Source organism: Oncorhynchus gorbuscha, linkage group LG12 (genome assembly GCF_021184085.1).
Source record: "Oncorhynchus gorbuscha isolate QuinsamMale2020 ecotype Even-year linkage group LG12, OgorEven_v1.0, whole genome shotgun sequence".
In the NCBI taxonomy this organism is placed as follows: Eukaryota; Metazoa; Chordata; class Actinopteri; order Salmoniformes; family Salmonidae; genus Oncorhynchus; species Oncorhynchus gorbuscha.
Genome location: NC_060184.1, coordinates 69435749 through 69452222, shown reverse-complemented (window position 1 = coordinate 69452222; position 16474 = coordinate 69435749). Strand labels below are relative to the sequence as shown.

General features: G+C 40.9%; 2 protein-coding genes, 1 long non-coding RNA gene and 1 other non-coding gene across 7 annotated transcripts in view; 3 read left to right on the top strand and 1 right to left on the bottom strand.

Annotated features, from left to right (window-relative positions):
* Positions 1-3014: 3014 nt before the first annotated feature.
* LOC123991327 lies at positions 3015-6802 on the top strand. Its single transcript, XR_006830779.1, has 3 exons — positions 3015-3092; positions 4256-4358; positions 5815-6802. It is a non-coding gene; the product is annotated as an uncharacterized LOC123991327 (long non-coding RNA).
* Positions 3440-3525, top strand: trnay-gua. Its single transcript is given in 2 exon segments — positions 3440-3476; positions 3490-3525. It is a non-coding gene; the product is annotated as a tRNA-Tyr (tRNA).
* LOC123991326 (dnaJ homolog subfamily C member 5-like) lies at positions 3640-16042 on the bottom strand. 3 transcript variants are annotated; one of them, XM_046292812.1, is made up of 5 exons: positions 14985-16042; positions 8315-9192; positions 6070-6283; positions 5781-5955; positions 3640-4349 (listed from the first exon to the last, which is right to left on the bottom strand). In XM_046292812.1, the coding sequence occupies exons 2-5, from the start codon at positions 8419-8421 to the stop codon at positions 4261-4263; spliced, it is 585 nt and encodes a 194-aa protein (XP_046148768.1). In that variant the 5' UTR covers positions 8422-9192; positions 14985-16042; the 3' UTR covers positions 3640-4260. The 3 variants fall into 3 exon arrangements, with proteins under 3 accessions (XP_046148768.1, XP_046148766.1, XP_046148767.1); XM_046292810.1 differs by lacking the exon at positions 14985-16042 and having other exon boundaries at positions 8315-8437; positions 8905-11471; XM_046292811.1 differs by lacking the exon at positions 14985-16042 and having other exon boundaries at positions 8315-11471.
* Positions 14892-16474, top strand: part of LOC123991325 (high affinity cAMP-specific 3',5'-cyclic phosphodiesterase 7A-like) — a 39526-nt gene continuing 37943 nt past the window's right edge. For both annotated transcript variants that reach the window (XM_046292809.1, XM_046292808.1), the window contains exon 1: positions 14892-15900. In XM_046292809.1, the coding sequence (XP_046148765.1) occupies positions 15763-15900 (138 nt within the window). In that variant the 5' untranslated portion in view covers positions 14892-15762. The remainder of the gene's footprint in view (positions 15901-16474) is intronic.

Below are 16474 nucleotides of genomic sequence, written 5' to 3'. Positions count from 1 at the left end.
GGCATGGAAAAATCTATATTTGGGCTAGTTACATTAACAGTAACAAATTCAGTAAACAAAAGGTGAATGGAGATCAAATAACCAAAACATAGGCTACAGCCTACTACAGTGAGATGCAGCCATGCACAGCTGTCTTGCCAAGTAAATAGGCGCTCTAGTAACTCCTTGTGGTGACCTGGGTGCCTGCAGGCTGACCTTGTCCTCAGTTGAACAGTGTTTCCTCCGACACATTGCTGTGGGTGGGTGTTAAGGAGCGCGGTTTGGTGGGTCATGTTTCAGAAGACTCATGACTCGACCTTCGCCTCTCCCAAGTTGCAGCGATGAGACAACATCTTAATTGGATATGACGAAATAAACATTTTTTTCCAGAAGAGTTGCAGCCTCCTTTGTGCTCTGTGGAACTTCCTGAGTAATTGATCATTCAATTCTCCCCAAAATCTTCTTGTAAGATCCCCATGCTTCATTTGTGCCAACTGAACACGTTTGTCAAAGTTGTTCTTGCATGTAGCTGTGGACGTACCAAAAGTCAATCCATGTGCAGGATAGCAAGTGGGGTTCATTTGACCTAATTGGAGCAGGAGCGGGCGATTTCAGTCTGCAAAAACTGGTGAGCGACACTAAACTCAGCTTACACCAAATGTGTTTTGCTTTGATCCAGTAGTGCTTACACCGACCTTTTTTACAACTCGAAAGTCATGTCTCTCTGGGTCAAGGGCACACAAGGCCTCCACCAGTTGGCTGTGGTGTTCGCTGAATCATTCTGACATTTCACCAATGACAGCATCCAAGAACAGTCTTTTACATTCAGTCTCTTCTCCTCTGTCCTCCTGGCCTACTGTACTGTTCACCACGTATTGCTGGAAATTTATAGGTACATAACAGTGCCACTGGCACTGAACTACGCACAAATGTCTTCTCGGCGCACTCAAATGCACTATGGACAACTTTGACTCCAGTGTAAAGATCTGTTGCTTTTGCCTTGAGCAATTTGTTTGGAGAGTTGATAAGAGTTAGGATTCTGTGCGCCATGTTGGCTTTAAACTTAAAGGCAGGTCTGTCACTGCCTTCAGCAGCCCTGTAGCCTCGACTCTTACTTCTGTGTTGTACAAACACATGCATTTGGTGTCAGAGAGGAACTTCACAATGCTGTCACAACTTTTAATAACCACTGTTTGGGTACTTTGGAGATGTCCATTTCTGATATCCATTGTGGCAGTGGCAGATTAGCTGGTTCGAGCTAGCTAACTAGGCAAACCTAATAAGACCAACGCTTTTTTACAGCGAACTAAGAAGCTAACTAAACTCTGTAGTGGTGGGTTTTGATGCTGAGTTGAGTGAAGCAGCTTCAAAGGTAAACTTGACACCGTCCTTATAAATCCAAATAAAATATTACAGGCGGAGGCATATCACATTATTCACTTCTCACAGATGAGAAGCGTTTTTCCTGCTTTTTATGGAAACCCAATGGAATCATACCTAACCGCCACAGTGGCTTTCCATAGCCCCCTACACACATCGTGGCGCCCTCTGTCCATTGTGCTGACAGCATAGCGGAGATACAGATTTTGCGTCAACCTGTCACTCAATATTTTTTAACTTTTTTGCTTTTTTTATATAAGAATATAAAACTGAGGGGCACAAGTTTCAACTGAGGGGGCTTAAGCCCTCTTCTGCCCCGTTATGGAACTGGGCTCGGGAAATCACCTCCCCAGTCTATTATGCATACTCACATTCATAATGCAGGGTGCAGCCTTACCTATGGATTGTGGATCAATGAAATTGGGTATCAGTCTACTTAGTAACACCCACAGAACACAACTGTGAAGATAATACACAAATATTAGCATCATAGCTCAGGACTCTGAAACCACTGTGAAATGAGCCACATTAAGCTTAACAGTCAACCTACTATATGTGTATTGGACATTCAAATTGCACTGTACAGGATTGTGGATCAATTAAGTATCAGTCTTCTCAGAGAACACAGCTGTGAAGAGGTTATACAAATATTAGCGCAGTAGCTGTTATTAAGGGACTTTGACTGTGGGAAATCACCTCCCCAGTCAGCCTATTGTGCGTATTGACATTCAAATTACACTGCACAGCCTTAACTGTGGATTGTGGATTAATTAAGTGGTGTATCAGTCTATTCAGTGACACCCACAGAACACAACTGTGAAGAGACAAATATTTGTGTTGTAGCTCATATTTGACCTTTAGTGTGAAATTAACAAATTATTGTCTTTTGTGGCATTTATATAACAACATTCTGTTCTTGTTAATGATTATCTAGTCCAAATATGACATGATTCCACTATTTGTAATCAGTGGTGTAAAGTACTTAAGAAAAAATACTTGAAAGTACTACTTGAATGCTTCGCAGGACAGGAAAATTGTCTATTTCACACACTTATCAAGAGAACATCCCTAGTCATCCCTACTGCCTCTGATCTGGCAGACTCACTAAACACATGCTTCGTTTGTAAACTTTATAAATAATGTGTGTTGCTAGTATTGCCCCTGGCTATCTGTAAATAAAATAAAAACCATAAAATGTGCCATCTGGTTTGCTTAATATAAGGAATTTGAAATTATTTATACTTTTCATTTTAATGTTGTAACATCTCACAGCAAGAACTAGCAAATCTGGTGCAGTCCACGAGGAGTTGCACTGCAGTACTTAATGCAGCTGGTGGCTACACCAGATACTGACTGTTACTTTTGATTTTGACTCCCCCTTTGTTCAGGGACACATTATTCCATTTCTGTTAGTCACATGTCTGTGGAACTTGTTTAGTTTATGTCTCAGTTGTTGAATCTTGGTATGTTCATACAAATATTTACACATGTTAAGATTGCTGAAAATAAGTTGCAGTTGACAATGAGAGGACGTTTTTTGTTGTTGCAGAGTTTAGTATGCATTTGCATCACTTTCAGTAAGGGACTTTTATTTTCAAAACGAACCGAAAATTCCACTATTGTGGTTAATTCTGATTGTGGCTAGCTTCACATATGTGGGACTTGCAGTCTCCGGTTCACAGAGTAACATTGTTGCTTGCTGGCTTCTATGGGAAATGTAGGCATTGACAATGGTAAATTATTGTTACAGCTAGCATACTTTTAGGATACACATGGCCACATTATCTTCGACTTGACTCATGCTAGCTAGCTAAGTGTGTCGAATGGGTTTGAAAGTCGTTGGCTAGCAAGCTACTGTAACTAGCTATGTGCAAAGCTAGATAGCTCGTTTGTTTTTATACTTCATTTAAATATGTGACTGCTAAAATGAGGTCAAATAAACTATTTTGTAATTGAAAAATGTAGGCTAATAATACATTTGATTTAACCCAACTTAATTAAATGACAACTGAGCTGGAATGTCGAGTAGAAAAGCACCTTAATGTATAAATTGCCCACTGCGACACTTTTGCATGTATCCCCTTCGATAGCTCAGTTGGTAGAGCGGAGGACTGTAGAGGTTAAATAGCGATCCTTAGGTCGCTGGTTCAAATCCGGCTCGAAGGAGGACATTTTTTTCTTACCTGATTTGTGAAACAAAAGCAATTGATACACATATATCTTATCTACATGTTTGAAAAACTGTCAATGTGGTTTATAAAATAGATGCCAAAGTAACATTTCAAAAAGGGCAGTCTTTATTGCTCACATGACAAAATACTGACATCTCTCAATTCTTTCACAGCCACAATTTTAAATGCACAATTCTAGGGATACTTTGTATTTTGTTCAGAATAAATAACAAACAAACACAATGCACACAAACTAACACTCATTCAGAATTTACAAAGTGTAGTCAAGGGGTGGAATGTAATTGGAACCCTTTTGGGATCTACCAGGTCAATGAATGAATCCCCTCAGATCCTGGGTTCAAATACTATTTAAATTACTTTAAAATACATTTGGAAGTAAGTAGATATGTTTTATTTCAAAAGACAAGTAGTTGAATATTGGAATGTATTTGAAAATACAGACTCAAATGACGCAAATACACTACCATGCATTTAACCCAGTTATTGGAAAATAGTTTTTGAAACAAGTTAAATAGTAAGCTATTTATAGGAAATTATTTGAAAACACTTTCAAATACTTAGTTGTAAGTGATTCGGGCCACATTATTTGAAAATACTAAAATATATCGAAATAAGTATTCAAATAACAAATACTCAAATACAGGTATTTAAAGCCAGTTCTGGAATCCCTATGACATCACCCGTCCTCCGGTCTTTCTTCTTAGTTGTGTTAGGTATAGGCCCGTCGTCCGTCACCAATCAACCCGGTCCTCTCGCTTGCATTGGTTGGCTGCTGTATTATGGGGATGTCGTCAGCGTCTGGAGAGGGTAAGATCAGCTCATCAGTGCATCCGTTTACGTTGTTGCAGCATGTTGCACAGAACTAATCAAATATGTCATATCCTCCAAAATGTTCCTAAAAATAGGCCTAGGATACTATCTATAGTATAGCTGTTCCTGTTGAGACTGGGGGATGTCTTGACTGTCCTGTTGTGAGGGGGTGACGGCTGCCTGTGTCAAGCCTCTTACCTCCTGCTGCCGGTTGTCCTTTTGGCACCACAGACTGGGCACACTGTCAGCCTGGCTGGCTTGAAGGGCAGTTTTACAACTTTGGTTGTAAAAGTCCCCGTTAATCAGTTCAATTAGTATGGGCTATGCCTACAGTAGGAGGTCCAATTCATATTCATATTCATAAATTCTCCCAATAAATATGTTATCATAAGCAATGTGTTCTGAAGCCAAACACATGAGTAGGCCTTCTCATCATCCTCCCATGGGGGCTGAGACTTTGCAGTGAGTGCCTGAAACCAAGCCCATTGTTTCCCTTTAATCGTGAGATGGGGCTCAAAATAACTGCTATGGAAACACATTTAGAGACGTGACTCAGAGGCAGTAATTATCAGTTGTATCTGAGAACTGCAAAGACATGGGGAAAACACACACCCTACCTCCCACAGCTAACTGGCACCAGAGCAATTTATCATATCCAAACATCTGGCACAAATATATCATGTATATTTATTTTCATTAACTGGCTGACTTGGTGTGTTTGAGAAAACATATTTAAAGTTTGTCTGTGCCATTCCACTGTCTTTGTGCCCTAGCATCAAAGTCACTTTGCAGCATCAAATGCTTTTCCATTAATAGATGAGGTAGTATTGATAAGGTGATGTGATGTAGGCAGAGCTTATTAACGAGGTTGCTGCTGTTGTTGTTTCAATAGATGAATATTAAAACTGCGAGCTATTGGCTAATTCTGAAGCAGTGAGAGATAGTAAAACTGCGAGCTATTGGCTAATTCTGAAGCAGTGAGAGATAGTGTGTGAGGCTTGCTCATGGTAGAAGTTGCCCTTAGGCACAGATCTAGGATCAGCTTACCATCCTAGAGTCCCAACCTTAGCCATTAGGAATGTGAAATGCAACACTGACCTCAGATCAGTGTCAAAGGGCATCTTCATCCTTCTCAGTGGGGCTCACCTTATCTCTCTGTTACAAAACCCTGACCATTGTAACTGTGCTGTGTCACTTTTATCTCTAGCTACATGTACATATTACCTCAATCACCTTAACTATCTCATACCGCAGCACATTGACTTGGTACCGGTAGCCCTTTTATTGTGTTACTGTTTCATTTTTTTGTGTGCTAATTTTCTTCCTTTTTAACTTTGCGTTGTTGAGAAAGGGCTCGTTTCACAGTAAAGTATACACCTGTTGTATTCGGCACGTGACAATGTTATTTGATTTGCTAACCTGTCTCCATGTCTGTGCGGATCTGCTCCTCCAGGTCTTCAGGGGACACGTAGGTGTCGGGGTCCTCCTCTCCAGGAGTTTTGGGTTTACACTTCCCACAGCAGCAGTTGAAACAGCAGCACAGGCAGCAGCAGAAGTAGCAGCCTGTTAGCACGCCGCAGACCGCAAACAGACCCTGTGTGGAGGATGGACATAGACCGTTCACTATTAACACATGAACATAGACTTTCCTTTTTCACACACACATAAACACACACACTCATGCACACGCACACACACACAAACCCACCTTTGCCCACCAACTGGAGAGCATGAAATAAGCATTGACGTTCTCCTCTCCAAACTGCTGTGCCACGTACAGACCGAGGGAGCCATAGCTGTCGTAGATGTTCCTCTTGGAGGCATCTGACAGCACGGAGTGGGCATTGTTGAGCTCCTTGAATTTATCTGTGGCGTTTGGGTTCTCTGGGTTCTTGTCTGGATGATATTTCAAAGCAAGTTTTCTAAATAGTAAAAAATATTACAAAATTGAAAAGATGATGCAATCCGAAAGGCTTAGCTAACGGAAATGTTGTTTGCATTGTTACTGTCTTGTTATTTTATGGTCTTTATCTAATGTGTTCAGTAAGAGGCAGCAGTATTATCTCCCATTAGGTGGGGTTAGAAGCCTGCTCCCTCACGCCCATCAACACACACACCTGCCAGGCATTGGTATATTAGTTCAATGAGCCCAAAATAGTTGTAATAGCATGTATAGTACAATTACAGATCTTAGGACAGGCTCGAGAATATGTAAATATGTAACCTATGGTATATAACTGAAACACTGAGCTAAATGCTGGTGCCCAGTACTATACATGGTGCACCAGTTTGCCATTTTGGATTCAACTGCAGTTGTTTGTTTTCTGGCATTAGGTCCATTGGAACCCTTGGTTGACAGACACCATGAAATAAATATAACTACAGTCACTTTTACATATTTTCTTTTTCTTCTCATTGTCTTTTTATGCTGTAAATTATAATTTCTCATCAACATTTCATGAAGCACGTCTGCTTGTTTATTTTTAATGAAGCCAAGAGGCTCTGAAAATGCTGCTATGATTACATATTCATTAACCACAAACACGGGCTGTTCAAACGCTAACCATTTGGATGGTTCCTGAAAGTGAATTCCAATTAGAGCAATTAATTAAGAACTACTAATTGTGATGGCATCTGTATGACTCGAAGTCTGAAGTGAATTTATATTATAAGTCATTAGATTCTGACTTACTACATGTTGGAATGCCTTACTACATAATGGAAATGTATTGGTGAAATGAGAGAGAAGTCAATGTATGAACGAGGGCTTGACAGACATACTTTGACTGAAATGTAGGTTATAGGATAAAATAGTTATCTTAAACAAAATCTACATTCAAATGTAGAATTACATTACTAAATATAATTGATAATGGCTTGGGTTAAGACAATTGATTTGGATTAGGTCTAAGCATCAAAGGTTCCTTTCATACTAACATTATTACACAATAACCATATTAAAGTTGAGTACTGAGACCAGTGAGTTTTATCAGCAGCTCTCCATATTATAGGAAGTCTGTCCTGCTATTTTATTATAAGGTTGAGGTACTACTTGTTGAGTGGGTACATATCAATTTGTCTGCTGCAATAATGCTAGGGTCATACAATTCCCAACAGGTTGTGACAAGCTTCCAAGTACACCCACGCTTGTGTGTGGGACACGTGCACACACACACACACACACACACACACACACACACACACACACACACACACACACACACACACACACACACACACACACACACACACACACACACACACACACACACACACACACACACACACACACACACACACACACACACACACACTTTATATGAACCGAGTACAACGAGGGGTACCATCTGTTCTGTAGTATTAATATTTGAGTTTTATGGAAGTCATATTGTATTCATGCAGCTGTCTGACAATCAGTTGCTGTGATTCTAAAAGGTCTTGTAGCAGTCAGTCATTCTGTCTCAAAAAGTTATTATTTGTCTACATCTGTGCCACATTTCTCCTGAAAAACATCCCATTAAAATGATTCCCATTAAAACATCCCATTAAAATGATTCCCATTAAAAATGATTCCCATTAAAACATCCCATTAAAATGATTCCCTCTGACCTCCATAGACATTGGTTGTTACATGACGTTTGTTTGTGCATGGTTACAGATCAATGTATAACCTGCTACGATGAAGAAAAGGATCTTTGTTTACAAACCAAAATCCAACAGAATTACAGTATTTTGAGTCATATGGATGAAACGCTTTATAAGAGTCAACATGCTGAAGGGTTGTTGGTCAGTGATGTAATATGCAGTCCGGTTATATGTTACTCAACAAAGCCAATGACTCCAAATGGTGGGTCCTCGTACATGCACAAACACACAAGGAGCAAGGATTTTGTGTGCGTGTGTGGGGTGTTTTGTGTGTGTGTGTGTGGTGTTTTGTGTGTGTGTGTGTGTACCTGTAGGACTTCTTGATGTCATCCGGTGTAGAAGTCTTGTCGAGGCCCAGGACTAGATAGAGGGTCTCTCCTGAGGTGGACAGGGAACGTTGCCTTTGCTCTGACATCTTTTCTCACCATTACCTGCACAACACATCAACCACGATGATTTTCATATGATACCTGATGTTGACTGTGCGGTTGTTTGGCTGATCCACTGATCTGCCAGTAATTGTATACTGTTCACACAGCATCTCTATTCATTATTGATAGAACTGTTATAAATATTAATTTAAAAACTTCCCACAGGGAACCTACAGTTCAATTGTTCCCCAAATTCTCCCTCACTATGTTTTATCTTCAACACTCTATTCGATCCAAGAGTCACTAAGTCACTACATTGTCACTGAGTCACTACATTGTCCAAATTCATCAGAGAACACCAAAATGAGAGAACCCGTCGCCTTACTGTTGAAACATGGACTAAGACCTCAAAAACCAAACAACAGAACTGAAAAGACTTAAGATACATTTTTGCCAAACACATCCTCTGCATTTGTCCACAGTTATTCCTATCTCTGTCTCGGACTTTCCCGTTCCTCTCCTCATACCTGTTCCTCTGTCCAGGCCTCCAGTGCTCCAGTCCCTGGGAGAGACAGACAGGTCAGTGGAGTCAGGTGTCTGCTCTGTGGGGGACTGGATCAGTGGATGAGATGAATAAAACATACAGGCAGATAGTCATGGGCTCACATTTCAGCAGGCCTCGCAGCCAGTGGCCTTAACATTGTTACCTGGATGTTGAGTTGGAGTTTAAAGGGGACTCGGATGTAGGTTTATTATACTGCAGGATACTGAGGTGTTTGGGTGGAATAGAAATGGTGTCAACCGGTGATGACTGTCTGAGAGGATGGTGAAAGATAAGGTAAAATATTTAACGTAATGTTGTGCTGTTTAGTATACTATCTGTTCAGTAGGTTCGATAGGTTTCCACCATGGTTTTCACAAGACCTCTGTATTCAGTGACACAAGAGCACCACCTACTGGAATATAGAAAAAAATGTTATCCTGCATGAATACTCTTTTTCCACAAGATGGCGATACATAAATGCAGATTTTACAGATGAACATGACCAGAGGTAAAAACGTAGCTCCATAAAGGGTGTGCAGGTGGACTCAAAGTTTACCGTAACAATATAAATAGTTTTCACCTCAGCTCAGTGTATATAAAGACTAATGATAGCAATAGTAAAAGGCAAGATGGTGCCGACAGACAATGGCAGCTCTGGTTCTAGTTCACTAAGTAACTTTGCAGTATTTTGTTTTTTTGGGGTGTTATTTTTTACATTATTAGCCCAGAACGTTTGTTGTTTTACAAGCATTTCACTACATCCGCAATATCATCACCTAATTATGTGTATGTGACCAATGCAATTTGATTTGATATCTAATAATTTAGATAATAATTTAGATAAGGTAAAGGTGTCAGACCAGCTATTCTTTCAAGGAGTGGCATATCACAGTTGTAATTGATTGTTTATTGAAAGTCCATAGAAAACCACAGATTGGCATGAACGATTGGATTAAAATTTTATTGAAGGTTAATTTCCTGATAAAAAACAGTCATGTTTATTGTTCAAGTCTAGTCAAATTAAACGTGTGGACTTATTACATCTGAACATGTTATATAAGGAATGGCACTTTTTGCCAATAGTCAGTTGCTCTTATCCAGAGGGGCCCACTGTATCATCAATTAGCGCTAGCGACTCCTCTGGTTCCCTAAAGGCTGTCACAGACAAAGGAGGAGGGGTGGGAGGATTGCAACAAGATACTTGTAGCTGTTTGGGGAATCAGCAGGTATGCGGCTAACCTGTCCCTGGACTCCATGCTCTATAGTCCGCGCCCCCTGGGCTTGCCGAGTGCCTGATGCAGCTGAGCATTTCTGCCTAGGGACCAATACGTGTGTGCTATAAAGGAACTGTTGGAGGAATTAATTAACAAATGTTTTCCTTTTCCCTTTCCCACAGACAGTCACACTCACGGGAGTGTGTACACATACACACACATGCATGCACACACGCATGTAATTTTAGAGTGGTCGAGTGGTTTGTTGAAAACACTTCGTAAAAAATACCAAATAAACACCAACCTCAACTACACTTTTTGAAATGTGTATGAAAAATGTAGTTTATTAATCACCACAGCTAGGCCCAGTCATTCTTACCCGTTAGAACGTCACCCGTCGACATCTAGTCTAATCTAATGGGTCTGGATTGGCTTGTCCTTTGCTAAGGTTAATATGGGGTTCTACTATCATGTGCCTAGTCTTCGCTGAGGGTGAGTGACTGGCTGGTGGAGTGATTTGGCACACTGTTGCTTCAGTTGCCTGGAAAAGACGCAGGACCTCCCAAGGAGTGTGATTGTGTGGAATTGCATTGAGAGTGCCGTAGAAGAGAGGGAGGGAGGGATGTAGTGGAGGAGAGGCCAGAGGGATACTCATTATGCCCCTCAACTGGCATTCAGCCTGACTGTTGCCATGGTACAGCTCAGCCCCCAGTTCTACTGCATAAGACAGAAAGAAAAGTTGAATAAGAATGTATGTAGAGGTGGTTCTTAGAACAGTGTTTTCAGGGGAGAATTCTGGAATGGAATGGTTTGTTCCTTGACTTCCTGGAAGGAAGGTATTATTTAGGTCTAGCCTACTACTCACACGACCTGACAATAGAGACCTACCGGACAAAGCCACTGTCTGCAGGTAATAGGTGTTAGTAATGGATATAGGTCAGTCTGACATTGATGCAGGACAGGCGGAGTATGAGTTCTGTTCTCTCTCTCGCAGATGCATTTGTTGGAAGTTCTCCTTCCTACTGCGTCAGTTGAAATGGCGTGGAAACAATGTTGATTCAACCAGTGTGTGCCCAGTGGGTGGTTGCCAGTCTGTTTAGCTAATATTCCACTCCATTCCTTGTATTCCAAGTCATGTCAGTGGTAGAGGTCTAAAGACACGCTGATTCGAATGCAGGCTGTATCACAACCGGGTGTGATAGGGACTACCATAGAGCTGTGCACAATTTATTTATTTATTTCACCTTTATTTAACCAGGTAGGCAAGTTGAGAACAAGTTCTCATTTACAATTGCCACCTGGCCAAGATAAAGCAAAGCAGTTCGACAGATACAACGACACAGAGTTACACATGGAGTAAAACAAGCATACAGTCAATAATACAGTATAAACAAGTCTATATACAATGTGAGCAAATGAGGTGAGAAGGGAGGTAAAGGCAAAAAAGGCCATGGTGGCGAAGTAAATACAATATAGCAAGTCAAACACTGGAATGGTAGTTTTGCAATGGAAGAATGTGCAAAGTAGAAATAAAAATAATGGGGTGCAAAGGAGCAAAATAAATCAATTAATTAAATACAGTTGGGAAAGAGGTAGTTGATTGGGCTAAATTATAGGTGGGCTATGTACAGGTGCAGTAATCTGTGAGCTGCTCTGACAGTTGGTGCTTAAAGCTAGTGAGGGAGATAAGTGTTTCCAGTTTCAGAGATTTTTGTAGTTCGTTCCAGTCATTTGCAGCAGAGAACTGGAAGGAGAGGCGGCCAAAGAAATAATTGGTTTTGGGGGTGACTAGAGAGATATACCTGCTGGAGCGTGTGCTACAGGTGGGAGATGCTATGGTGACCAGCGAGCTGAGATAAGGGGGGACTTTACCTAGCAGGGTCTTGTAGATGACATGGAGCCAGTGGGTTTGGTGACGAGTATGAAGCGAGGGCCAGCCAACGAGAGCGTACAGGTCGCAATGGTGGGTAGTATATGGGGCTTTGGTGACAAAACGGATTGCACTGTGATAGACTGCATCTAATTTGTTGAGTAGGGTATTGGAGGCTATTTTGTAAATGATATCGCCAAAGTCGAGGATTGGTAGGATGGTCAGTTTTACAAGGGTATGTTTGGCAGCATATGCACACATATATACTGTACTCTATATCATCGACTGCATCCTTATGTAATACATGTATCACTAGCCACTTTAACTATGCCACTTTGTTTACATACTCATCTCATATGTATATACTGTACTCGATACCATCTACTGTATCTTGCCTATGCTGCTCGGTACCATCACTCATTCATACAGTGCCTTGCGAAAGTATTCGGCCCCCTTGAACTTTGCGGCCTTTTGCCACATTTCAGGCTTCAAACATAAAGATATAAAACTGTATTTTTTGTGTGAATAATCAACAACAAGTGGGACACATTTATTGGATATTTCAAACTTTTTTAACAAATCAAAAACTGAAAAATTGGCAGTGCAAAATTATTCAGCCCCTTTACATTCAGTGCAGCAAACTCTCTCCAGAAGTTCAGTAAGGATCTCTGAATGATCCAATGTTGACCTAAATGACTAATGATGATAAATACAATCCACCTGTATGTAATCAAGTCTCCGTATAAATGCACCTGCACTGTGATAGTCTCAGAGGTCCGTTAAAAGCGCAGTGAGCATCATGAAGAACAAGGAACACACCAGGCAGGTCCGAGATACTGTTGTGAAGAAGTTTAAAGCTGGATTTGGATACAAAAATATTTCCCAAGCTTTAAACATCCCAAGGAGCACTGTGCAAGCGATAATATTGAAATGGAAGGAGTATCAGACCACTGCAAATCTACCAAGACCTGGCCGTCCCTCTAAACTTTCAGCTCATACAAGGAGAAGACTGATCAGAGATGCAGCCAAGAGGCCCATGATCACTCTGGATGAACTGCAGAGATCTACAGCTGAGGTGGGAGACTCTGTCCATAGGACAACAATCAGTCGTATATTGCACAAATCTGGCCTTTATGGAAGAGTGGCAAGAAGAAAGCCATTTGTTAAAGATATCCATAAAAAGTGTTGTTTAAAGTTTGCCACAAGCCACCTGGGAGACACACCAAACATGTGGAAGAAGGTGCTCTGGTCAGATGAAACCAAAATTGAACTTTTTGGCAACAATGAAAAACATTATGTTTGGCGTAAAAGCAACACAGCTCATCACCCTGAAAACACCATCCCCACTGTCAAACATGGTGGTGGCAGCATCATGGTTTGGGCCTGCTTTTCTTCAGCAGAGACAGGGAAGATGGTTAAAATTGATGGGAAGATGGATGGAGCCAAATACAGGACCATTCTGGAAGAAAACCTGATGGAGTCTGCAAAAGACCTGAGACTGGGACGGAGATTTGTCTTCCAACAAGACAATGATCCAAAACATAAAGCTAAATCTACAATGGAATGGTTCAAAAATAAACATATCCAGGTGTTAGAATGGCCAAGTCAAAGTCCAGACCTGAATCCAATTGAGAATCTGTGGAAAGAACTGAAAACTGCTGGTCACAAATGCTCTCCATCCAACCTCACTGAACTCGAGCTGTTTTGCAAGGAGGAATGGGAAAAAATTTCAGTCTCTCCATGTGCAAAACTGATAGAGACATACCCCAAGTGACTTACAGCTGTAATCGCAGCAAAAGGTGGCGCTACAAAGTATTAACTTAAGGGGTCTGAATAATTTTGCACGCCCAATTTTTCAGTTTTTGATTTGTTAAAAAAGTTTGAAATATCCAATAAATGTCGTTCCACTTCATGATTGTGTCCCAATTGTTGTTGATTCTTCACAAAAAAATACAGTTTTATATCTTTATGTTTGAAGCCTGAAATGTGGCAAAAGGTCGCAAAGTTCAAGGGGGCCGAATACTTTCGCAAGGCACTGTATATCCTTATGTACATATTCTTTATCCCCTTACACTGTGTATAAGACAGTAGTTTTGGAATTGTTAGTTAGATTACTTGTTGGTTATTACTGCATTGTCGGAACTAGAAGCACAAGCATTTCGCTACACTCGCATTAACATCTGCTAACCATGTGTATGTGACATAAAATTTGATTTGATTTGATTTAGCATGAGTGAAGGATGCTTTGTTGCGAAATAGGAAGCCAATTCTAGATTTAACTTTGGATTGGAGATGTTTGATATGGTCCAGCGTCGTCCGGGTTTGACTGGTGTAGGCCGTCATTGTAAATAATCGAATTGCCTAGTTAAATAAAGGTTACCTGTGCCAAAGTTTGCATAGCTAGCCAGGCTATCAATGAAGGTATGATGGTCAGTAAAGATCGATACAAGTCATTTCAGATGTAAGTAGCCTATTCTTGACTTGTAATTATATTAGTCTGAGCTATCAGACACCCTATGGCTTTTATAAACAGATCATTAAAAAACATTACTTTTGTATACTGGATGTGTACTCAATTCCACCATAGCCTCACATTGAAAACTGGAGTCCCACTTCTCAAGTAGCTACAACTGGATGACTCACGCAGAAAAGGTAATCACATGCAATGATGTGGACTGCTCTAGGGCAAACCCCATTGTGCTGGAATACCCTTGTGGAGATCCGCGCCGTCCGTGAACGACTGCTCAAATCAGTATCAGGGGATCGCCCTGGACGTCTAGCCAATAGCGTAACTTGTTGCAAACGAAGTCAATGCCATTGTCCAATCAATATAGATGTAACATTAGTAGCCATGCTGCAATTGGATAGATTGCACAAGGGCGTTATGCGGTCGCTCGAACGGTTCCATCTCTGGCAGGTGGTGTGTTCGAGAGCAGACTAATGTTTAGGAAGATAGGTAGTTAAAGGAGATCCATTTACCTTGATTCACATTTTTGCGTTTTCGGTGCACTTAATATTGTTTGCCGGACGCCGAGTTTGAGTGAGATTAACGTCGAGTTTCCCCTTGAGCCAGCCACTTTCTGTTGAAATTACACAGTGCTGCATTGAGTGAGACAGAAGTGTGGTCAATTACGGGTACTATTTATACTTACATTGTGAAGAAAGACCGAATACATATTGATAATGTTTCTTCTGGCACGTTAACTGAATACCACCAAACCACTGTAAAGGCAACTTCTCCAATATTTACCTCGTAGGATTCCTTTCACTTCATCCACCACTGCTGTATGTCGGTAGCTGTTGTGTTTTGAGGGGTCGTTCCTTTTGTTTAGATTTTGAGACATATCACGATGAATCACGTCTGAGAGGAGTTTTGGACAAAAAATGAGTACGCGTTTTTATAAAGATGCAGAAAATATAGAGGCCTCGTCTTTTGCGGGCCCAAATCTGTGTGGAATAAGGAGCGAAGGATCCGCATTAAAATAATCCGAATATAATGGGACCAAATGAGACGAGAAACATAGACAATGTATCAATGACGGCGATTTTGTCAAGTTTAAAGTCGCCTAGAACAAGAACAAGTAGCCTACCCTACTGCTGAAGCAACAACTGATCCCCCCCACAAAGGAGGGATACCGCTCTGCAATCAACCCTTATTCTTTTCCTGCATTTCATTTTCCATTCTATCAATTCATTTGTGTTTATTACATTTTTAAAAATTGGAATTTTGATCTGGATCCAGCTCTGACTTTGTTCAATGGAAGTATGTTACCAGCTGCCGGTTTTGCCTCTAGACAGGCCGGTTCCTAAGCATGTCCTCAGCCGGAGAGGAGCCATCAGTTTCAGCTCCAGCTCGTCTCTCTTCGGGGCTCCTGATCCAAGACAGCTGTCTCAGGTACTACCTAATTATTGGACCTGTTTCGGTTTAAAATACACGGTTTCTGCACGCTCTATTGACACTACATAATCAAGTTGATGACAAATGTCATGTACTACCTAATAACCAGCTGTTGAATCGCTTCTTTCAGATTCATGAGTCGTATGGGAATCCTGCAGGTGGTATCAATTTGCAATGTCACCCTAAAACTGTACTACAAGAACCGTTTAATTAATCGGTTAATCAGTTAATGGAGTCACGTTCCAATTCTGCACATACACGTGACTGTACAGTATCGTGAACATTGTCTGTATTGTTATTGTTGCAAGGCTTAGTGTTCGTTGCAACAACTGTCTCCTACCAGTTGTTACAATGTGTGCGCCAAGGAATGTGGCTGCCTGTCTACTTTGTAGTGTGTTCCAATCCAGACACGTTAACAGACTCTCGTTAAAATATTGAGCTGCATTGGATAACCTATTCCTTTAGTTCTTATCCTCCAATTGCACAGTAGGCATAGTTGTGCAATGTCGCTTAGGCCTATGAGTTTAAGTATCTTTTGATGCACACTTTGGTGCAAGGAAGCCAATATCTT